Source organism: Cebus imitator, unplaced genomic scaffold (genome assembly GCF_001604975.1).
Source record: "Cebus imitator isolate Cc_AM_T3 unplaced genomic scaffold, Cebus_imitator-1.0 Scaffold113, whole genome shotgun sequence".
Taxonomy (NCBI): domain Eukaryota; kingdom Metazoa; phylum Chordata; class Mammalia; order Primates; family Cebidae; genus Cebus; species Cebus imitator.
The window spans coordinates 2,543,293-2,569,403 of NW_016107428.1; the positions used below are offsets into that span (position 1 = coordinate 2,543,293).

The 26,111-nt window shown below is 34.2% G+C and overlaps 1 protein-coding gene across 2 annotated transcripts in view; it reads right to left on the reverse strand.

The window, feature by feature from the left end:
* Positions 1-26,111, reverse strand: part of LUZP2 (leucine zipper protein 2) — a 571,609-nt gene that overhangs the window by 15,721 nt on the left and 529,777 nt on the right. For both annotated transcript variants that reach the window (XM_017538740.2, XM_017538738.2), the window contains exon 10: positions 13,573-13,665. In XM_017538740.2, the coding sequence (XP_017394229.1) occupies positions 13,573-13,665 (93 nt within the window). The remainder of the gene's footprint in view (positions 1-13,572; positions 13,666-26,111) is intronic.

The window sequence follows — 26,111 nt, forward strand, 5'->3', positions numbered from 1 at the left end:
TTTTTTTGACAGAGTTTCTCTCTTGTTGCCCAGGCTGGAGTGCAATGGCATGATCTCTCAGCTCACTGCAACCTCCTCCACCTCTTGGGTTCAAGAGATTCTCCTGCCTAACCCTCCCGAGTAGCTGAGATTACAGGTGCACCCCACCAGGTCTGGCTAATTTTTGTATTTTTAGTAGAGATGGGGTTTCACCATGTAGGCCAGGCTAGTCTTGAACTCCTGACCTCAGGTGATCTACCCTCCTTGCTTCCCAAAATGCTGGGATTACAGGCATGGGCCACCATGCCCGGCTGCTGCTTATGTTTTTTGAGTCATCATTAACACGTAAAGAAAGAGATACTGAAATTAATCACACAGGAAATTTATATTTAGCAAGCAGTTATAAAGCAGTAGATACGTAACTTAATATATACAATCTATTTAAATGTCAACATAATTCTGTAGGGTGCATAATACTAATGGTATTTTAAATATGAATGCCAATATAGATATTATCAGAAAATAATAATTGTATAATATGTTTCTTTTTCATCAAGGAAATCAATACAGGTGGAATGATAAAAAACAATAAAATAAACTATATGGTATTTGAACTGAAAATGTATAACCTAGTGGAAAGAATATGTGCTTTGTAAGCAGGGAGACATGGGAGTATATTAAGACTTCATTTCCTTCACATTTCAAATGTATAAAGTTGAAGTAATAACGTTTAAATTTAAGATATTTGAAGATAAACTGAGTTCCTAGCCAGTGAGAAGTACAGGATCTGCATTCAGAAAGTTTAGTACTGAGTCTGGTTTCTTCACCTGTTCTTTCTGATGGTCCTATTCTTCATGTTTACTATTTATTTAATAGGGAAAGGGAATTGTATTCATGGAATTTTTGTGAAGGTTAAATAAAGAACATGGAATAAAGCTCCTGACATGCATTATATGTTCAATAAATCATATGTATTTTTATTATCATGGAACACTCACTGAAATTATATATTTAACAAGTGGTGGTTGTTTACATAATGATTAATGAGGTCATTCAGTTTTGGAAGAAATGCAGTTCTACATTAACTTATTCAGATGCATTTGCATTAATACAATGCCATCCACATGACATTGAATAAAACGGTATGATCAAATTACACAAAAATAGAAATAATAATTAAAATGATAAACCATTTTTCTTATAAAACATATAAATAGACAAAACTATACATTTACTGTTGGCTGTAACATGCTGAAGCAGAGTTCTCTATCTTCTCTTTCCCTTTCTCTTTTACAATGCTGATGTGAAAATATATTCACACAGATTATTTTGGAAAACAATGCATTAAGATAGATAAATGGCTTTAAATATTTTCACAATCCAGTATACAGTCAGTCATTTGTCAATATTAGCTGGGGACTTCTTCTATCATCCCCTACAGACACCAAAATCCATGGATGCTCAAGTCCCTTAAGTAAAATGATGTTATATTTACATGTAACCTACACACACCCATATATTTTAAATTGTCTCTAGATTAATTCTAACAGCTAATATAATAGAAATGTGATAAAAATATCTGTTATATTTTATGTGTATTATTTTCTCTTGTATGTTTTTTCCAAATATTTTTGATCCATGGTTGGTTAAATCCACAGATGTGGAACCCAGGGATACAGAAGGCCAATTTTATTTTAATTTGGGTTATTTTCTCTCTGAAAAAAAAATACAAAATTTAAAACAAAACTAAACAAAAAAAAATGACAATAAACTGAACACTAAGAAGTATTCATTATGGTGACTTGTATAACAGAAATAAAACAAGATAATGGTTAAACAAAAATATGCTGATTATAGATAAAATAAAATGTTTAGTAGTCATAAAGACAATTTTTTAGAATACTTATTAATATAAAAATGCTTAATCTGATAGCATATGATATGAAATTATATAGAAAATGATACACTAATGCACAGCAGAAAATGCATATAAAACTGACAAAAATAAAATATATTAAACTCGGTGTCGTCAAATGTTGAAGCACAATGATAAAGTTGGAGAGGGCAAGACATACAACTTTATCGGTATGCTTTGACATTTTTGTTGGTTTCCTTTTCTTTTCATTCTTTTTTTTTTTTTTTTTTTTTTTTTTTTTTTTTTTTTTTTTTTTTTTTTTTTTTTTTTTTTTTTTTTTTTTTTTTTTTTTTTTTTTTTCTTGCTCTGTCACATAAGCTGGAGTGCGCTGGTGCGATGATATCAATGAAAGCTCACTGTAGCCTCAACCTCCCAGGCTCTAGTGATCCTCCCACCTCAGACCTTCAAGTGGGACTACCAGTACACACCACCATATGAAGATAGTCGGTTTTTCTTTCTTTTTTTTGTATTCTTTATAGAGGCAGCGTTTCAACATGTTGCCCAGGCTGGTCTCCAACTACTGTACTCACAGGATCTGCCCACTTAGGCCTCTTAGAGTACTGGGATTACAGTTATGAGCCACCGCATCTGGCCCTGAAGGTTGGTTCCAAAATAAAGGCCACCTACCTGGTTGGCCATTGTTGTAACTATCTATTTCTGTCTTTATCACCCCCATATCCATTCTTTCTACCCCTGCCTCTCTTCCTTCCTCCTCCTATCCTTTCTTCCCTTTCTCTTTTTCCCTTCCTTTCTCCTGCCCCCCTCCTTTTTCTTTTTCTCCCTTCCCACTGTTTTTCTCTTTTTGATTTTCCTTTTTTCTTATTTTTCCCTTTTCTTGGGGGATATGGCTGATATGTCACTTTCCAGTGATACATTACCATCTATATAATACCTGCTTATCTGTGTACAGCTGGCCTATAGGATAATATACAGGTTCATAAAAATATAATCTTTAAACTTGATAAATGCCTAAAAACTTAAGCTTCTCATCCCTTATCAATATCAAACTCAAATTATTTTTCTTGAACTAAAGCAAAAGTTCAGATGTCATTTCCCTTTATGTATGTATAATTAAACAATGTAATTTTACTTGGGAAAGAATGGATAGAGATGTAATAAGTTGTAGTGAATGATAAATTAATTATTTAAAAGAATCATTTTCTGTCTTAAACCAAAAGATATCAAATATTAGTCTGGAAAATTATTTGAAACAATACAATCAAACGGTAGCACAGGTCATCAAAATACTTCTATCATCTCAATTAAGTAAAATACAGCCTAATTAGGAAAGTACCCAAGATCTAGAAATTCAAGTAATAAAATATGCAGATTAATCAGGAAAACATGCACAAATTCAACTGCTTCAATATGCAATTCACTCATTCAATTATACAGGAGACATAGGGAGAAACACAGCTGAGTCTGTAAATTACGAAGTGAAATGAGGCACAAATACATCTTTATTAAAATGATTAAACACTGTCTCCCAGATATACATCTTCACCAACACCTCTAAAATAACCTATTTGTTTCTATGATTTCTGGCCATAAACTGCCAACTGACACAATATTATATTATGACCACAAACGCAATCATGATGACAACAAAAGTATGTATTTAAGACAAATCTTGCTATTATATAATCTCTGTGTGTGAAAAAGGACACACAATCACAATGTAGTGCAGGAGAGTCTAATACTGTGATGTCTCTAGTAATTATTAGGAGTCCCACTGTAAGGCAGGAAGAATAAGCTTTGGAGTCATGCACAAACGAATTTGAGTCCCAACTCCATTTCCTGCTATTTGTGATAATATGGGTAAGTTCATGAACATTGAAGCCCCTGGACTTTTATATCTTGTGGTAAAATAAAATTAGCAATAATGAAATTGCCAATGTCAAAATTTGACATACGAGCTAAAACACCAACAAAAAATAGACTACTATATTTCAACAGTATTTCAGAAAATAAATTTATTTTGAAAAATAGTCAAAGGATCCAATGACAAAATAAATTATCCTGAGACAGGGAGAAAGAGAGAAATATAAAAGAAAAGGAAGAAGAGGAATGGGAAGAAGAGGAGGATGAGGTTAAGACAGAAGAAAAAATATTAATGGAAAATCCACTAATATGTTGTTATTTAGGTTTTATTTTATCTTACTTTTCTTTTTCTTTGTACTATTGAAAACTTCATCACAGGACAGCATTTGCCTATGGAAAAGTGTTTGGGAAATACCAATTTAACTTCCTTTTATCTCATTTGTTAAAGATGATAATGACATTTACATTCAAAATGTTTATATCACAGTGAAATGAGATAATAAAGGTAATCACAGTAATGTAAATAAAGAGGTAGTCCATTTTCAATTAGAATTGTGCTACTATCTGAATATTTATGTCCCTCCAAAATTTATATGTGGAAATCCTAACTCACAAGGTGATGGTATAATGCACTGGAGCCATTGGGTGGTGATTAGGTCATGAGAGTAGAGCTCTCAGGAATGGTACTAGTTCCCTTATAAAAGAGGCTTCAGAGACATAATCTTACCTCTTCTGCCATGGAGATTACAGTGAGAAGATGGCTGTCCCTAAGCAAGTAGGCCTCACTGAACACCAAATCTATCAGCGCCTTGAATGAGGACTCCCTAGCCTCTAGAACTGTGAGAAATAAATTTTTTTTGTTTATAAACCACCCAGTCTATGGTATTTTGTTATAGGAGCTCTAATGAATGAAGACAAATTCTTTTTACCTTCATTTATTGTATGAACTTGGGAAAGTTACTTCAACTTATTGAGGTTTGATTCTTTATCTGTTAGCTAGACAAAATGATACCTACCTCAGTTAGATGCTGGAAGAGTTGATTACGTTTTTTGAAACATACAAAGATTCCTAATGGAATATCTTGCATATATTAGGTACTCATTTTAGTTTCTATCATTCATCTTCCTTTTTCAGTTTTCTTTTCCTTCGATCAAAATTTCTCTATATTGCCAATAAATTTGATTCCTGTTATAATAGGAACACTGATAACCACTTTAATTTTACAACTCTGTGGTCAACATACTAATTCTGATCATTACAACATCTTGATATTGCCAAAGAATTTATTGCTAGAGTTTTTTTCCCCCAGTTCTTTGTTTCTTCTCCTCTCCTCCTTTTGTGTTTATGATTTAACAGGGTAAGAAAATATTCTCAGTAATCAACCATTTATCCTTTCTTGAGTAACTTTTACCTTGAAGGATGCCTTTTATTCTTTTATTTTCCTCCTCAAGGCAGAAACGTCAGATCAATCAGCCCATCTAATCTTACTAAGGCATTCAAACACTTCAGAAAGTTTTCATTATGATACATTCATGTGTATGACTTCAGTGCCGATATCCCATTTGGAAATTATTTATGGAAATAAAGCAGTATATTTAGAATGACTTTTTCAAAATGGCATGATGACTGAATTTACAATCACTGAAATGATTATGAAAGATAATGTCCTCTTTGCTTTTTATTTTTAATTATACTCTACTCCTGCTCTCAGAAATAAAGAATAAAACTTTAAGAATTAAAGCAGATGGAATAAGTTTTCAGAAATTCACTGTCAAATTTTCATTTACTTTTTATCTCTGACCTTGCCAATTGCTGTAACTGTTATTGTTATTATATACTTATTTCTACTTCACTAAAGAGAGTAGTCATATCTCTTATGATCTGTCTCTAAAAGATTAAAATAACTCAGAATAATTAATGCAAATATGCAACTGGTAAACCTGAAATTCTATCAACAAAAAAATATTTATGACAAGTACAGAAGTCTAACTCATTCTGCATATTTAAATGAGATAGACAAGATAGAGGCTAAAAACAAGCAAAATTTTTATAATATTATGAAAGAAAAAAAGTAAAATTAAGTGCCATGCTACTTAGAAATACCAATGCATTTTGGTTGAAATTTTCTGTAATGCCAATTTATGTAGGAATGGATTTCTCATATTTATTACAGAACATTGTTTTAGTGCTGGTTTAATATTTATTAGTTCAGGAACTGGAAAGCAAGAAGTTAAAAGATTGAGAAAGTAACAATGAATCAAGACAATGACTCCAAAATTCCATTGATGGAGCCAATGGCAGGAGTGGGAGACTCAAGGGAGGCAAGTTCTGACATCAATGTCCCCCAAGCAGATGCCTCTGGACAAGTCACATTCCCTCCCTGAACCTTAATTTAAAATACAAATATTTTTATAGCCTTTGCCCTCAAATTGCTTATTACCTAATTCAGAATGAGAAACTTATACAAATAATGAAAACACAAGGTGTACTGTGATAACAGACAAAATACATTCATATACCAAGGACAATGGGAACCCAGAGAAGAAAGTCCTTATGTATCCGACAGGTAAATTGGAGAGGTGAAATAATTATTTATCAGATTATCCTTTGTGATTGCATGCCATTGTTTGGGCAATGATTTTTAAAATAAATATTAACATGGTTACTGGGTTATTTTTATTTACCATATTAATAGATTAACTCTATTTCTTAAGCTTTCTATACTATTTATGGAAATAAAACAAATTAGATTAACATGCTTGCATGCTTAAATTAGGGTGTTCTAGAAAAGTAAACAGGAGATTTATATGAATAAAATATAACATTTTTCCAAAGACCATTGGAAACTACCTATCATTCCTACACTATTTGGAGGTAGTCCTGCACTATTTGGAGGTACTCCTGCTTCTTCTTGAAAAAATACTAGAGTAGGACAATAAAAAATGCTTCTAATGAAACTAACCTCTTCAGATGGGCTGATGGAATGTAGCCCAGAATGGCAATAGTGTGTGGTCTCTCAGTCCAATTACAGCAGGGCATGCCTTGCCTAGAAAATTATGTTAACCAAGCATCGGATCTACTAACAATTCATCCAAAACATCAAATGCCACAAAATGCATGTTGGATATAATAGCAAACTAGGATTTCTTATACCTCAGCCAAAATTGTTTTAACACGAAAAAGCTGGCATAATTTTCTACTTGCAGCTCTAGAATTTATTTTCTGCACATTTTCTCTTCTCATTTCCCTAGGCAATATTTTTCTGTTAAATAGACTCCCTTTGCTAAGGGACTTGCAAGCAAATGCAGTGGCAGGAAATTGAGCTAGTGCACCGAGTGCTAAACATAAGCCATCCTTGTTTTTCATTTCCTCAGCACAGTAAGAAAAATTAAATGTTTGCTACTCATAGGAGTCAGAAATGTTGCAAAAACACATTTACACTGAGCATTAACTCTTAATCCCTAAATGAAAATTAAAATACAATGTTCAATGTCTTTAATTCTTGATATGCTATTAAACAATATGAGGCACATTTGCAAGCTGCAGGAAAATGGGATGTAGTAGCTATATCCTTTGCTTTCTCAATGTGACTCCAGTATCACCATTTAAACAAAGCAGCTTTTAGAGTAACTTGAACATACTCCAAACTACTAGTCGAATATGCTACTAAGAATTTAGTGATCCATTTGAAGTATTTTAAGTCTTCTTTAAAAAGGACCAAGGAATCCAAGGGCCATTTCTGAAGTGACCCTGCCTGGTTTACAGAGGGCATAGGCAGGAAATGGAACAAACCAACAATGATATCTAAAAATCAGCATGTTTTATAGTTCCACATTTGATTCTTTGGCCATAGAATATTTTCAGACTTTGAGTATTAAAACTTCAGAGCTGCTTCTGAGAAGGAATTAATAAGAATATCGATTATATGGTTGAACATAACATATTCAATATCTATATATTTATGTAATAATTATAATAAACCTGCAATAAATGAACAACAAAATTTCTCAAAGTGTTTAACATGGAATATTGACAGAAGAAAATGTATGTGGGATTATTACACTAATACACACTCCTGGGCTTTGTCACAGACCAACTGATTAATAATATGTGGGAATGGATCTTGAGTGTAAGCAGCTTTACCAGTTGACTTGGTGATTCTTAGTATGCTAAAATTTTAAAAATATTGATAAGGGATTTGAATAAAAAAGTCCCTTCCCAGAGCGACAGTGTTAGGAAACAGCAAAGTCAGTACCCAAACTAGGTTTTATGTAGTTTCCATTCTTTCTCTTCTATGTTATTCAGTGTCAGGTATGACCAACAGGAATCAAAATGCATAATATTTGTTATCTATTTACTGAGAGACTGCATGCACTTCTATCAGCTGTTAGTGAGGTTGCTGATAATTATAGAATCCTGAAATGGAAAGAGATGCTAACATGATCAGTCTATTCCTCCACACTAATGCCTCAATTCCTGACTATATTCCAGAATGGTTGTTTTTCATCACTCTATCATATATTATAGTACTTTTGCCAACTGCTAATTCCAGTTTCAGATCCTTTTCATTAAAAGTTCAATTTTATATTTGACTATAATTTTATTCTTCTTATAGCTATTTTTTCTAGCTGCATCAGTTTCTGCTGTGTAAAGAAGCACTGAATAAGGCTACACTCTATTTCAAATTATAGTATTTAGAGTTGCTTTGGTTATATTTTTAGTTTTTTTTCATTTGATAAATTGATTAAAGTACTTAATTCAAAAATATTTATTGAGGTTTTGTGTGAGAGGCATAGCTTTGCATAAAGGAATGAAAGGTAATAGTTGTTGAGAGCTTGCTACACTAGTCATATGCTAATTGTTAAGCTGGGCTATCTCACTAGATCCTTTGAACAAGTTATATTAACCAACAGACATTTATCTCTCTTTTTCAGAAGAAGAAAAAGTGTCTCAAAAGGGCTAAATATTCATGATTACACAGCTGGAAACTGATTGAAACATAAATAAATATAAACCTTCCATTCTAACTTATTCTTCAGACTTCTACCTCAAGCGTTAGAAAACACTTTCCATTTTTCATTGTTGAACTTCAAAGTGTTATTTCTAAAATGAGACAGAATTTATCAGTCTAGGCTGATAAGCAAAATTATGTAAGAGATTTGTCTCCTTTATTCTGGATGTAGCATCATAACTGCTTAAAATCAACATTGCAACTACCCATAGGTAATGTGCGAATCTCATCACAGTTTGACTCAGAGCTCATAGTCACTTAAAACTTCTCAATCTGATAGAAGATCCATATACAAAAATTACTTGCATTTATATGTACTAGCAATTAACAACTTGAAATGCAATTAAAATACTCCACTTGCAATAGTATGAAAAAGAGAAAAGTACTTAGCAATAAGAAAGGCAAAATAAATGCAAGACTGGCACACTGAAAAACTATAAAACAATGCTGAAAGAAATTTTAAAAGACTTAAGTAAATGGAGAGATATTCCATGTTTATGGATTGAAAAACAAATAAGTATTATTAAGTTGACATTTCTCTCCAATTGATCTATATATAAAATGTAATATCTATCAAAATTATAGCAAGATTGTTATTTTAATAGACTGATATTATTATTTACAAAAAAATATAATAAACTCAGAATAGCCAATACAATCTTGAAAAGGAACAAGAGAATCACAGTACTTTAACTTGTAGACTTCAAAACTTATTAAAAAGCTATAGTAATCAAGGCATACCTGTATAAAAACATCTCATGTTTTTAATCTCATCCCATAAATATACACATGTACTATGTCACCACAAAAACTAAAAATTAAAAAATTAAACACAAAACAAGAAAATATGGTACTAACATAGGGATAAATAAAAAATTGAAAGTTGAGAAACTCATGTTTGTGGTCAGTTATTTTTTGACAAATGTGCTAAAGAAGTTCAATAAGAACAATATATTCTTTAAAAATGTGTTATAAAGACTGGGATTACCGAATAGCAACATGCAAATAACCTTACCTAACACCACACACACACACACACACACACACACACACACACACAAACACACAAACTTGAAATAGATTGTTGATCTAAATTTAAGCAAACACGTTATATAAGAAACTATGAGAAAAAAAATCAATGTGTTTAGAAAGGTAAATGATTCTTTAGATATATCAAAAGCATGAAGAATAAAATGATGAATTGAACTTTATTAAAATTAAAAGCTTCTGTATATCAGAAGACACGAATTAGGAGTTCAGGTTCTGCTCTGACACATAAAGGTCTGGAAGTCTCTACTTCCACCTTCACAACAAGCAAAAGGCTGAATAGACTGATAATCAATAACTGTTTTTAGATGTATCAAATAATTGATGTTACAGAAAAACTACCGCCTCCAAAACTGGAGAGACAGTGAACACAGAGAACACAGACAAGCTACCTAAGTGAAAGCTGCTGGAGCTAGTAGTTGATGGGAATACTTACGTAATACATTTAATAACTTTTTGGAGGCTGAGTATGGACTACAATGACATATAAAATCTCCTGGAGATTTACAGTAGAGTGAGACCTACTTACAGTAGGGTGAGACCTCACCATTGTGAATTTTACCTGTATGAGCACCAAGAGGTTTTAATGGTGAAGATGGGAGAACAGGAAAGTTCCACTTGTGTTTGTTCAGAGGGGGAAAGAAAGTAATCATTTTTCAACGTAAGCATAAACTTACCACAAACCCAGCAATTCTATGTCTAGGTGTCTACCCAACAGAGATGAAAACATAGCCATATAAAGTGGTTTATGCAAATGTTCATAGCATCATTTTTCATAATAGCTCCAAATTAAAAATAATCCAAAAGATATCAACTGGTGAATGGATAAAGAAATGTGGTACAACATACAATGAAATGTTTTTCAGCAATAAAAATGTACAAACAAATACAAAAAGAAACTATGTTTGTGGTTGCTTAAGGCTGAGGGTGGGGACAGGGTCTAGTTAAAAATAAAAATTAAAAAAGTAACATAAAAGCATGTGGGATCATATTAGGGAGATGAAAATGTTCTGAAGATGGATTATAGCACTGGCTGCCCAACTTAGCAAATGTGATGAATTATTGAAACATACACTTAAAAGAGTGATTTTTTTTTGGTATGTAAATTATGAATAAATCTATTTAAAAAATCATATTTTTCAAAAATAATTAGCTTCATTGTGCCTTTTCACCCATTCTAATTATTAACAGAGTACCAATCTCTTCTGTTCAGAAGTAAATAGGAAAAAGTTAACCAACCAAAAATAGCTCCTACTCTAGGTTTCTTTCTTGATAATGATGATATAATTATTTTAGCCAATAAAACAGATATTTAGGGCCAATTATTTCTGTTATTGCCTAAATTCCAGTTCCTATTTAATCTCACTTTAATTATTTTTAAAATTTTCTAATTCAGCAATTTTGGGATTTCTGAATTCATTACAGCTGAAAATCGAATTAAAACAAGAAATAAGAATAAAGTTAGTATTAATTTTATTAAGTAAGGGCATTAAAAACAAAGTTAAACTACATTATAACCTACTTTCTTTCATCAGATACAACTAAATAGCATTCACTGAATATCCGATTAAAGAAAAGCCATATAAAGGCTTATGTTAAGTTCTAAAACACATACAAAAATAGACAAAATATAAAGGTAGAAATGTGATAAATAATTTTATTTTGTGTTTTTTAAAAAATGAAATTATATTCTGATTTCTTAGTCAGTTGGACATTCAATAAGGCAACCCAAATTGGAGCTTAAGTCTCTAGGTTGATAGGGTCAGTATTTTTATATTTCTACATTGAAATTGAAGCAATACATTTCATAATATTTAATGCAAATCAGAATTTTATTGCTAAATTTAGACAAGGCAGGGAACAAAGTCTCTCTAGTTTTATTTATTGAAAATATCCAGATTAGTTGCTCAGAATCTGAATTTCTAAAAGATTCCCAGATGGTTCTTATGAATGGGAAATGTATTATTAGTGAAAAATGATCTATACATTTGTGGAACACCAGGAGGAATTACAAAATTAATGCAACTCACGTCTAGATGTTACTCATTGAGGTACTGAGGTAGTTTTTCTGGAATGGGTTGTGGGCATCAGTATTTTGGAAGTACCCTCTGTTGATACTATTCTGAACAGAGCTCCGAAGTACTGGTTAAGAACTTGAAAACTGATGTTCATCAATGTCCCCCTAATTCCTGTTACTCCCACCTGATTTATGTCACTCATTGTATTACTTTCCTCATTATTATCTATAATTGAATCTGCAGGCTCAGAGACTCAATAGACTTAAAAGTCTAGAGAACAGAAGTCATGGTAGTGAAAGTACATTTTTGTTTGTGCTGCTGGAGGCAGCTTATTGAAGAACTCCAGATCCAGATTGAGACCAGAACAAGATAGTATGTGCTTCTGGAATTTACTGAGGACAGAAGAATTATCAATGACAAAGAGAACAACAAAAGTAGGAGAGAGAAACAAATAACACATGAATAAAACAATTTATGATCTTAAGCAGGCTTCAGTAAGAAAAGTAGAACAGAATGTTGTTTTGGGGAATCCTAGCAAACCACACATAAATTTTCTATTTTGCCTTCAATAAGAACATGTTTTTATGTAGTTTCAAAAATATATATCAAGAAATAAAAACATCACCCTTAAAACTAATACCATGGTTTTATCACTCGATTGAATACAAACATTTGAAAACCTGAACTAGTTCCCTCGTACAAATCAAACTCCTTGGCTTGGTAATCCAGGGCCCTCACTCTCTAGTCTTCAATGGTTGTTGTGGGCACACATCCCACCACTTTGTGTACTATGTTTTCTAGCCATACTGCTGTGATATTTTCCTGTCTCTGCAAATTTGCTCACACTGTCAAAGACATATCCATTCTTCAAACTATAGTAAAAATCTTCCTTCCTGCTCAAAGCCTTTTTGACTCTCTCCTCCTTTGGAAATAAATTTCAAGCATTTCATTTATACTTCTTATTAACTTTATGCTCTAAATTGTACAGTTTGGGTACATGTTTAAATACACAAAGACTTGAAGGAAAAAATGTTGAATAATTCATTTTTCTAAATCCACTTTGGCAGCCAGCAGGGAAAAAAGGGATTACTTATTTAACTTATTTTTCTATTCCTCCTTATCATTATTATGTATTTTTAGCTGCAGCCTGATTTTTTTCAAGCATAAATAGTTTCATCACTTTTCAAGTTGGATTGAAGCCTAATTTTGAATCTATTCAACACAGTTGTTGTTATTTGCTGGGTCTCAAATCCAATGTAATAGATCCATAAGTTTAATTTTGCCAAAGTTCAAAAAATAAAAATAAAACTCCATTGCACTATCAATGATTGAAAATACTCAAATTCTATATTTCCTATTATTTGAAGGAAATGAATTTCTCTTCCTCTACCATGGTACCTCTATATGCTGAGTTTATTTGCTTTTCATGGAGAAATACATCCTATAAGGATTTTGTTGATTTTTGCTTTTTACATTTTATCAGCTTTCTGTCACGTAGCTATGGGAATGACCACCTTGCTTAGCCTGCAGTCATCCACTTACCTCTCTAACAACTCATAATCACAGTTGTCCTCAGAATCTGGTTGTAATGCTTAATGGAACACTTACCTGATTCACACCAAAAGAGCCTTTACTTTCTTACATTTGAAAGTACAATCCTTAGATAGTATATGTTACATATAAGAAGAAAGTTTCATGGTGGCATGAATCAGAATTGTTAAAATGCTTATATTTTGTTCTCATGTCTAATACTGTAAAAACCATCTTAACTTTTTCTTACATCTTGAGAATCACAGGCAATGGTACTTGGATTTCCTTCCTTTGTTGACTCAGCTTGAGAGCTTTCATTGTTTCCAGAAGCACTTTGTTGAGGCTTAGAAGAGATGGAGAGAGATAGAAAGAAAAAAATCATTAAATATAAGAGAAATAGTTTTGACAAATAGAGATCCAAATCATTATTCTAACACGATATAATATTATAGCAACACTGCAATCAAAATAAAAGACTAAAATGAAAATTGGTATATTTCAGAAACCATAAAATATACCTTGAAAAATTCGTAATTTTGAAATTGAATACATAAATTCTGTTTAATTTTGCATTAGCGACGTCCACCGGAATTATTTTCTTACTGAAAATACTTATGTCTTCCATAATAAGATGTTATTTTAAGGATGCTAGTCCCTCACAAAGTATATATGCTGTCCTTTCTTTTTATTTAACTCCCAATATGTAAGAAATAATAACCTCATTTTCTCAATAGAAAGAAAATGCTTTGTAACACTTCATAATTTACATAGTGGATAAAATTTACTCCAATGTTTTACTAACCAATAAAATTCTCCTTTATATTTCTGGAAACCCTAAATATTATTCTAGGATTCAGCTCTCTAGAAACACAATTGAAAGAAAAAGAAAAAAAAAAGGAAAAAAGGAAAGAAAAGAAAAAAGGAAAAGCTGTTTTCTAGCTCTGGTCAGAGAAGGGTATGCCTTAATTGATGTATATAAATACCACTACAGGTAAGTTTAAGATTATTCATTCAAATGTGTCTATATTTCTTGGGTAGAGCTGATGTGAATAGTAGTGTTACACTCAGCTCCTCAATCCATGAGGTTATTGTTGTAGGGCACACAAAATATACTAGTAAATGCTAATTTTCCTGAGTGTGAAACTTTGATCACACAACATCACAGGGGAGGAGGAAATGAGGTTTCTAACCATTTGGGTTCGAGGAAAACGAAGACATATTCTGGTCAGAGTATTCAAATCTCTCCCAGGTTTCTTTCACCTGTACACTTTCTACACAGCACTCTCCTGGTTTTTCACAGACAAGTACATTCTTTAGCAGAACATTTTTACGAAAACAATATCTTTATAAAACTAAAATCCAAGAATAAAGCTGATAGAATATTAAATGTAAAAAATAACATGAATAAGGCAACTAGAATATGAGAAAAACAATAGAAAATAAAGTAACTAAGTTTACTAAAATTGATCCTATATAAAGTCAGCCAAATGCTGGGCTCTGGGTATAACAATCAATCAATCAATAAAACATAAATACATTCTTCTTTATTTATACTTAAAGAAGTTTAACTTCATTGGTTGAAGTCCTAAAGGCATATAGTTTTCCAACTCCCATACTCCCTTTTTCTTCCCTGTCTTTCCTTTGTTTAGGAATCCTACATCTGACCTCCCTGCTGTCTTCTCCAGGAATAAAAAAAATTAAGAAAATAAAAGTTCTTCTTTCTAATCCTATTAAATGTGTTTGATAAGCTTTGGAGCTGGCCTTTAAATCAAGCCAATGAACAATTCAGCGTTCTGGGTCAGATGCTTTCAGTAAATTCAAAGATGACAAAGGTAGCATTTGGGTCGTCACAGAGATCACATAATCTGTTATTCACATAAATAACTCTAATATAAAGCTTATTAAGTAAAAGGAGGCAGAACAGACTTCTATATATTTTAAAAGAATGATGGTCAATTCTATTTGGAACAATAAGAAAAGTCCTCGTGAAGAGGGTTTTTGTTTTTGTTTTTTTGAGACAGTCTTGCTCTGTCGCCAGGCACCAGGCTGGAGTGCAGTGGTGCGATCTTTGCTCACTGCAACCTCCATCTCCTGGGTTCAACCAATTCTCCTGCCTCAGCTTCCCGAGTAGCTGGGACTACAGGCTCGCGCCACCACGCCCAGCTAATTTTGTATTTTAGTAGAGATAGGGTTTCACCATGTTGGCCAGAATGGTCTTGATCTCTTGACCTCGTGATCTGCCCACCTCGGCCTCCCAAAGTGCTGGGATTACAGGCGTGAGCCACCGCGCCCGGCCAAAAAGGGTTATTTTTGAAGTGGTTCACTGAATAACTATGGCAAGAATGAGGGAGGACCATCCAAGTGAAGGAAGACATTTAAGCAAAGAAACAGGAGAACGAGACTCAGTTGTAGGCTAGTTGGTCTGTAGGGTAGGAGGGGGAATAAGCATGAATAAAAATACTACGAAGTAGAGGGCAGATCCCAAAACGGAGCTACAAAATTTGTGCTTAATTTAGCAGCCAAAGAGGGGATGGGTGCAGTGCCTCAGGCGTGTATTTTCAGCAGGAGGATCTCTTGAGGTCAGGAGTGCAAGACCAGCCCGGACAACATCATGAGTCTCCTGTCTCTACAATTTTTTTTTTTTTTTTTGTAGTGTGGTAATTTACACCTATAATTCTAGTTAACTGAGGAAGCTGAGGCTGGAAGATGGCTTGAGTGCAGAAATTCTAAGCTGCAGTGAACTGTGATTGTGTCACTGCACTCTTGCCTGGGATAGACTCTAACATAAAGAAAAAAAAGTTACCCAAGGGGGAGTCCCTTGGATATTTCAAATCAGAGGTGTGATATGGCTAGAGCCCCTGTCAGCAGGATATGGCAACAGTTCATAGGCAAAAATAAAACAGAAGAAAATGAGAGTGGGGAAACTCCTACAGAAGCAATTAAAATGACCAGGTATATGGCAGCAACAGCTGAACTGAGATGTCAATTCTGGTGATTGAAGAGATTACATAGTAATTGTATGTTCTGAATAAGGGTTAGAATCTATGCCATTTGAAGAATCTAAACAAATATAAAAACTTGAAGAAAAGGCTGGTTTTTAGCAAGAAGAGCAATTTTATATTTTTAATTGAGAGTTTAAAGCACTTGCAACTCCTAAATAGGTAAATATTATTGGATATCAGTGTTAAAAACAATACCAATCTTAACAAGAGTCAAAACAGCTATTTATTGTAGCTAAGATCTACTGAACATCCACCACCTGTCTTCCCATAATCACCAACTTACAGATGCTTTGAGGACACAGGTTAAAACGAACAAGGGTAATAACTAAACACTAATACTCAGTCTCACCTGGCAGTCACAGCAAGAACCACAGCTGTAAAATCATGAAGAATGGATTAAATCACACTAACAGGGAAGGGACAATTTCAGTGTATTTTGTTACTAAACAATCAGATGCCAGAATAAATAGTCCCAGAATTTCCTTGTAAATTACTTTTAACATATAGTGGCATTAAATAAAACACATGCATTATTCTAGCAATATATACTTTTATTTCTGTTACCCTCCCGGTCTTTGTTAATATCCACATGCAGGAATATCTTACACAATCACAAATATTGTGCCCATGCCATTTTTATTTTGCTTTTACATATAATATAGAATGATGCTACATATGGTTTGTAACTATACTTTACAGGTCTAAAAAATTTTAAGGTAGTTTTTAAAAATGTATATCATACTTGATAATTTTGGAAGTTTTCAATTTTGAGTTATATAGATAATATTTTGGTGAACATTAACCTTCTTGGTATCAGCCTGCATAACTCATTTCATTCTAATCACTGATTCAAACATCAGGCTGTCATAGGCTCAGAGCTTCTTAAAGGAAGATATCATGTGTTATTCATGGTTTCATCCTTGGAAGCTAGTACATATGTTTCATTCATAAGTTTTTGTTTCCTTCTTTTTCCTTTTCAACATTTACTCTGATATGGGCACATGCATAATCCAAGTTAGGTCATTAGAAGCCTTGGAATTTAGTTGACCCGATTCAGGACAGGCTACCAATGGTTAGATATGTTCATTTCAGCAGGGTATCTTATACGAATTGTTTCTACAGTAAAACCATTTTTGTAGTACACGTATCCCAACCTACTGAAGCAACCTTTATTTCTGCCTATGCCCAGGCTTGTTTCTCCCATCCTCTTCCTGATACTATGAGTTATGATGGTCAACCAAGAAATGCCCTTTACTAAAATTGGTAAAGATCAGTATTTTTTGTATGTATCCAGGAAGGCCTGTGTATTACAGGGAATCAAACCAATTAAAATGAAATTAACAACACAAGTTCTGGTATAGTGTTTTACCGTGGAAACTACCAGAAGGAAAAAGTAAATCAGTTAGGAGAGCTCAAAAGAGTAATTACAGGCTTACCAATGATGAAAATTTTATTTTAGCATGGGTATTCAATAAATTCCTAAAAATGCAACTATGTAGCAGATGGGTCCTTTTCATGCTTGCTTAATTACATTTTCTCATGCAAATATTGTGCATTTATTAAAATGTGCCCAGATTTTGAAGGTAAGGCAGAGGCAAAGAATATATTGAAAATAAATAAATTATCATTTACCTATAATTTATTATTATGGGTCTTTGGTATTTTAGATGGAAGATAAAAGGGGCTTCATTCACTATTAAGTTCACAAAGAGCAAGGAGAAAAGAATGATGGTGTAAGCTTCCACTTCCATGAATTAAGGAAAGGCTGCTCTTGTGCTCTTCTATCAGATAATTCGGTTGTCTGGTTTATTACCTCTTTTAATTAATACTAAATTTATCTCAATTTTAGTTTAAAATATGTACATAAATTAATTACTTTTAAAAATAGGAAGAAAATGTATATTTCTTCACCAGTGTGAGCACCAAAGCATAAAAGTTAATTTTTAATATACAAAAATATAATAATTAATTAATGAACTGATTGCTTTCAAAAATAATAAATGTCATCCTTCATACATGGACATTGCTGTCAGTGAGATGGCTCCTTGTGGAAAGAAGCCTTATTGATTCTGATGAATGAACACCAGAATGAGAACTGAATTTGATAATGTATTTTGGAGTCAAAGGAGTGTGGATTTCTATTCTGGATTAGTACTTAAATAAAATGGGCCTCAGTCTGTATATATATACAGACTCTGTGTGTGTGTGTGTGTGTGTGTGTGTGTGTGTGTGTAACATATATCCTTAATATACACACATATATCCTTAATATACATCTTTATACATCTATCCTTAATTACAAGGAGATATACATAGATATATCTATGTATATCTCCTTGTAACTAAGGTTATATATATCTGTATATATTTCCTTGTAATTAAGGGTATATATATATACACACACACGCATATATACACATGTATATACACATATATACATATACATATATATACATATATACACATATATACATATACATATATATACACATATATATATATCTATATACATATATATACACATATATATTCCCTTGTAATTAAGGTTATACATATAAATATCTATGTATACATTTATATATATACATATATGTACAAGATATATATTTGTATAAGAACCTCTGTTTTCTGCAGCTGTGTCACATGAAGTAAAAAGTACCTAAGTTGGGCTGGGCATGGTGGCTCATACCTGTAATCCCAGCACTTTGGGAGGCTGAGGTGGGTGGATCACAAGGTCAAGAGATCGAGACCACCCTGGTCAACATGGTGAAACCCCGTCTCTACTAAAAATACAGAAAATTAGCTGGGCATGGTGGCGCATGTAATCCCAGCTACTCAGGGGGCTGAGTCAGGAGAATTGCCTGAACCCAGGAGGCGGAGGTTGCGGTGAGCCAAGATCACGCCATTGCACTCTAGCCTGGGTAACAAGAGCAAAACTCCATCTCAAAAAAAAAAAAAGTACCTAAGTTGCAGTATGATTTTTGTTTTTGTTGTTGTCATTTAATTGCTTGTTTTTAGGAAGGAAGAAATTGAATATGAAGTAGTGTCCGGCATCTGTTACATAGCTATTTCTTGAAGATGTATGATTTACTTGACTCTTACTCTGGGGACATGTGGGTTAAGAAGAGATTGACCACTGTAGTAGGCTAAATCATGGAGTGTGAAGGCCCCCAAAAGATATATCAATGTCCTACTTTATATGGCAAAGGATTTGATGACATTAAGGGCTATTAAGATGCGTAAATTACCCCGCGTATTAGTCAACTTGGTCTATCACAGAAAAATCAGCCTGGGTGGCTTAAAACAACAGAAATCTATTTTCTCCAAGATGTGAAAGCTAGAAATCCCAAATTGAGATCCAGCAGGATCAGTTTCTTAGGAAGATTCTTACAGATGGCCTATCCCCACAGCACAGAGGAAATAAGCTCTCTGGTTTCGTTTCTTATAAGAACACTAATTCTGCCAGATCATGGACCCACCATTATGACTTCATTTAACCTTAATTACTTTCAGAAAGGCCCTATAATATGGTATTTAGAGCTTCAACATATTAATTTTGGGAGAACAGATTTCAGTACATTGCACCCTGGATTATGATGTTGGCCCTAAATGCTATCACAAATGTCCTTATGAGATAGGAGAAGAGGAAGATTTCACACAAACACGTGGAATAGAAGGCAAGTTGGTAATTGGGGCAGATACAGAACTGATGCAGCCACAAGCCCACGTATCCCCAGATACCACTAGAACCTGGGAGAGTCACAGAATGGATCCTCACCTAGGACCCCTAAAAGAAGTATAGTCCTGCCAGATTTCTGATTTCTAGCCTTCAGATAGGTCAGAGAATGTAATTCTCTTGTTTTAAGTCCACAAGTTTGTGGTATTTGCTACAACAGCTAAAACAACCACTTCTCCCATTAATTTATAATGTACTAGAGACTCATTTTTTTTAGGTCTTGATTATATTTCATAATCCTATGCAAGGCAAAATAATTTAACATTCCCTCATTAAAATATCCAAAGCTTTCTCATATCTTTTCTGATAAAAAGTCAAACATTCTATTAAAAAGACACATGCACACATATGTTTATTGTGGCACAGTTTACAATAGCAGAGACTTAGAGCCAACTCAAATGCCCATCAATGATAGATTGGATAAGGAAAATGTGACACATATACACCATGGAATACTATGCAGCCATAAAAAAGGATGAGTTCATGTCCTTTGCAGGGATATGGATGAAGCTGTAAACCATCATTCTTAGCAAACTGACACAAGAACAGAAAACCAAACACTCATAAGTGGGAGTTGAACAATGAGAACACATGGAGACAGGGAGGGGAACATCACATACTGGGGCCTGTCAGGGGATGGGGGGACTAGGGGAGGGATAGAATGGGGTGGGGGAATTGGGGAGGGATAACATTAGTATAAATACCTAAAGTAGATGACAAGGTAATGGATGCAGCAAACCACCATGGCGCATGTATACCTATGTAACAAACCTGCACGTTCTGCCCATGTACCCCAGTACTTAAATAATTAAAAAAAGATATTCACAGCATAAAAAAAGTCAAAAGCCTACATTTTTTAAATGGTACCAGAATTCATGTTAAACATTATGAAAAACCTTGATTAAAGAAACTGTTTTCTAAACGGATGAAATGAAAATCCCTAAGATGAGAATTGTAAAATCAAGAATTCCAGAATAAATAAAATATATTTGTCTTTATTAGTATCATTAAAGAAAAACAGCATGCATATTACATAAATGTTTTTTCTCTAATTTTTTCTTTAGCCTGTGCATATTTTTAACATACAACATAAGAAATTTTTTTTTAATTGCTGTATAAAATTTTTCCCTTAGCAGTGCAAATATACTGAAGCAGTGGTCCCATCCATTTGGCACCAGGGACTGGTTTTGTGGAAGACAATTTTTCCACAGATGGGGAGATAAAGCTTTTGTTATGAAACTGTTCCACCTCAGATCATCAGGCATTAGATTCTCATAGGAGCGCACAACCCAGATCCCTCACATGCACAGTTTACAATAGGGGTTCCCGCTTCAATGAGAATCTAATTCCACAGCTGATCTTACAGGAGGCGGAGCTCAGGGGTAATGCTTGCTCACCTGCTGCTCACCTCTTGCTGTGCGGCCAGTCGGCTTCCTAACAGGCCATGGACCAGTATCAGTCTATGGCTGGGGACCCCATCACTGAAGAATAATCAGGAGAGTAAAAGTGGTTCACATAAAAAACTCCCTTTGATCCTGGACCCACAAGGGTCTTTAATGTGATAATAAATTGCGTGTGTGTGTGTGTGTGTGTATGAAATAATATATATTACATATGTAAGATACATGTCACTTTATATATATAAAATCAATTCATATATTTCAGCCAATTGGTAAGTACTTTAAATGCAACATTTGGTTTAATTGTCTTAAAACAGAATGAGATGAATTTCATTTCTGACCATAATAAAGTAATAATAATCACATTTACAGACGTACTCCTTATATGTGGTTTCACTCTTTATGATTTTATTTACTTGAGGTCAACCAAGGTTTGAAAATGTTAAGATATTTTGAGAAAAAGAGAGAAAGACCACATTCATAAAACTTTTATTATAGTATACTGTTATAATTGTTCTATTTTATTAATTATCACTGTTAATATTTTTCTGTGCCTAATTTACAAGTTAAACTTTGTCATAAGTATGTATAGAAAATATACATTGTATAGAGGATTCAGTACTATCCAGTTTCAGGCATCCAGTCAGGGTCTTGGAAAATATCCCCTGCAGAATAGAGCAGACAACTGTTTTTTGCCACCTGAAACCATTAAAAAAGAGTGAAAAAAATATAAAAATTGGTATTAAGAAAACTGACAACAGGTAATGAGAGATAGTGGTTCCAGAGAGAAAGGACATAAATGAAGGGCACAGAGCCTGTAGCAACTAGAACTGACTTCATTTAATTTCTGGAGTCCTGACAAAAAATGAGCTCATAAATTTTTTAAAGGCAAAGACAATGCCCCTTTCATCTTTACAACTCATCACATTTAGCATTAAGGCTGACAAAAAGACAAGGTTAAAACATCACAGAACTCTTGGGATAGTCCAACTGAACTCTATGAGACAAATATTATTAGCTCCATATTCTGGGTGAAAAAACAGACCAAAATAGAATAGTATTTGGGTGATACAGCTAATTATTTAACCTATGCTGTCCGATTCCAATCTATTTGTTATTTGACCTCCACCTTAATAGGTATTGTGATTTTCTACTTGCGTGAAAGTGGTTGACAGAATTTGTTACTGTTCACCCTAAGTTCCCTCTTGAAATCAGATTTATGTAATGACATCCCCAAAGGTATTCTGGGTATTCTGTGCTATTGGCATAAGAAAAAATGGAAAGGAAGAAAAGTGGTTCTCCACAGAGAACTATGCAAATAAAGTATAATTTACTAACAAATACTTCAATTTTATTAAGGCTTGTTTATGGCGAATTACTTGGTTTAAGAAATAAAACACACATTTAATTGCTTTAAGAAATAAAACATTTAATGGGCATGAAAATCAACTTCTATTTGGAAAATGAAAATGTTCATATGCATTTATTGAATTAAGTTTGCCAAATACATTATTTGATTCTTCTATAGTTTTACTAGTTTTGGTCTTCTAGAAATTTCTGATAGTTTTATATGTTTATAGGTTGTCTGTAGATAAAATAAAGTCATATAGAGGAGGCATGACTGTGGTTCACCCATGATCCTCCCAGAATCATCCCTTCTTTAATTGATGCAAATAAAATGAGAAAAAGTATGATCACAAAAAGTATCTGTAGTGATATCTAAAAACAATATTTCAAAGATAATGACCTAGGGAGTTTAAAAAAACATTTAAAAGGACAATACTTGTCCTCACTCTACCTGCCTCTCTATTCTCAACAAATAGAGGTTTGCTACAATAAAAAAGTTAAAAATTTTAAAAATAAAAATTAACTGTTCCAAGTCTGTATGGTGCATGGGGAAGGGATGAGTGAAGGAATGGGGGACTACTCACCTCACTGTGGACCTCTAGGATCCTAGCTGCAGGAGTCTCCACGCCCCCATGGACAGGTGAGCTGGCAGGGGGATCTCCCCAAGGATTAGACAGAAATGGAGCTGCAGCAGGCATGGATTTGGGGACCTTTGAGTATGGGTCAACTCCAGCAGAGCTGGGCTATAAGTGCCCTCCCACCAGAGCTTTCTATCTCTCTCTGATAGGCTCTGGCCCCAGCTAACTGCCATGGAAAAAAAACAGAGCCTGATTCCCTGCAGGACTGGGGCCCATCAGTCCTACAGGCCTACCTGCCCACCAGGACTACATAGGGCTCCTGCCTGGCTACCCCACAGGTGCATGTACACAGTGTAGCCTCAGTTGCACAACCTGGGTCCTTTGCTCCACTTGATTGCATTTTGGCAGCCTAGAAGCCCTTGGATCCCCCAGTGCACCTGGAACCCATCCCTAAGGATCCAGAGAAGGGAGCTGCAAACAGGTCCTAGAACCTCAGGGCTATGGCCACCAGCTCAGGTCATCACCCCAAGGGAGCCCCATGGCATGAAAGATCTAACAACAACTATAACAAAAATTGCAAGCACATTTCCAGTGACCAGAGGTGTCCTTCTCAAGCCCCAAGACCAAGGAGCGACCTTGGCGAGGGAGTCACTCTCTCGCCTTTACACCACAGAATACAGCTGCAAATGCCAGGATAGGCAAAGAAGCTGTGCAGGTAAGAGCGTATTAACCACCCATTGCTCTCAAGTATCATCTACTGGATTACAGCCCACATACAACACCAAAAAACACTTTACTAATTCTGCCCCCTGCAAAACCAAGAGCAATAATTCAGTAACAAAGGCACTGTACAGAGCCTTAGCCCAGTGAAAACTTTCAGAAATAAATCCAATTAACTATATTCAATTTACATCACAGTTAAAGGAATATCAGCCCTCCCAGATGAGAAATAATCAGTGCAAGAACTCTGGAAATTCAAAAAAACAGTGTCCCCTTACCTCCATATGAGCTCACTAGTTCCACAGCAATGGTTCTTAATTGGTTTGAATTGTTTGAAATGACAGAGTGCAATTTAGAATCTGGATGACAAGGAAGCTCATTGAGATCCAGGAGAAAGTTGAAGCTCAATCCAAGAAAGCCAAGCAATGAAGTAAAATGATTTAAGAATAGAAAGACAAAATTGCTGGCCAGGTGCGGTGGCTCATGCCTGTAATCCCAGCACTTTGGGAGGCCTAGGCAGGTGGATCACGAGGTCAGGAGATTGAGACCATCCAGACCAACACAGTGAAACCCTGTCTTTACTAAAAATAAAAATTTAGCTGAATGTGGTGGTGTATGCCTCTTATTTCAGTTACTGAAAAGGCTGAGGTTGGAGAGTCACTTAAACCAGGGAGTCAGAGGTTACAGTGAGCCGCGATAGTGCCACTACACTCCGGCCTGGTGACGGAGCGAGACTCCGCCTAAAAAAAAAAAGAAATTTCCATTTTAAGAAAGACCCAAAGGTTCTTGAGCTGAAAGACCACTGTGTGATTTTGTGATATATGTGATTTTGATTCTTTCAGCCTGTTGTTGCTGGTTGTTATGTAGACCTGATTGCATAGTTGCTTTACAGTGCCTGTGGCCCATGAGCTTAAGTATGTTTTTGTGGTAGCAGGTATGCCTTCTACAGGAATTTCATAATACAATTGTAAGTATTAACAGTAGGATAGACCAAGCTGAGAAAAGACTCTCAAAGCTCTAATCATGGTTCTTTAAATAAACTATGTCAGACAAAAAGTTTTAAAAATTATTTTTTAAAAATAGACAATATTTCTGAAAAATATGGGATTATGTAAAGAGGCAAAATCTATGACTCATTGGAATTCTCGAGAGAGGAGAGAGAATAAGCAACTTGGACAGTATGTTTAATAATCTAGTCCATGAAAATTTCCATAATTTTGCTGGATAGGTTGATATACATATCCAAGTAATACAGAGAGCCCTAACCAGAGATCATAGAAGTCGACAATCCTCAAGACATGTAGTTATCAGATTCACCAAGGTGAAGGCAAAAGAAAAAATCTTCATGGGAGCTAGAGAGAAGGGGCAGGTCACCTACAGAGGAAAATCCATTAGGCTAGCAGGAGACTTCTCAGCAGAAACTTCACAAGCCGGAAGAGACTGGGTGCCTATATTCAGCATTCGTGAAGAAAAAAAAATCCAAGCAAGAATTTCATATCCTACCAAAACAAGCTTAATAGTTTAAGGAAAAATAAAATATTTCTCAGACAAGCAAATGATGAGGAAATATATTTTAACTAGACCAGTCTAATAAGAGGTCTTTAAGGGAATGCTAAACATAGACTTAAAACAACTACACCTGCTACCACAAAAACACACTGAAGCTCATGGACCACAGGCACTATGAAGCAACTACACAATCAAATCTACATGACAACTAGCTAACAACACAATGACAGAATCAAAAATCACACATATCAGAATTAACCTTGAATGTAAATGGACTAAACACTTGATTTAAAAGACACAGAGTGTCATCCTAGATAAAAACATAAGACCCAATTATTTGTTGTCTTCAGGAGACTCATTTCACATGTAACAACTCTCACAGGCTCAAAATCAAATGGTATAATAAGAGCTACCATGCAAACAGGAAACAAAAAAGAGCAGAAATAGCTATTCTTATATCACATAAAACAGACTTTAAATCAATTGATAATTAACAA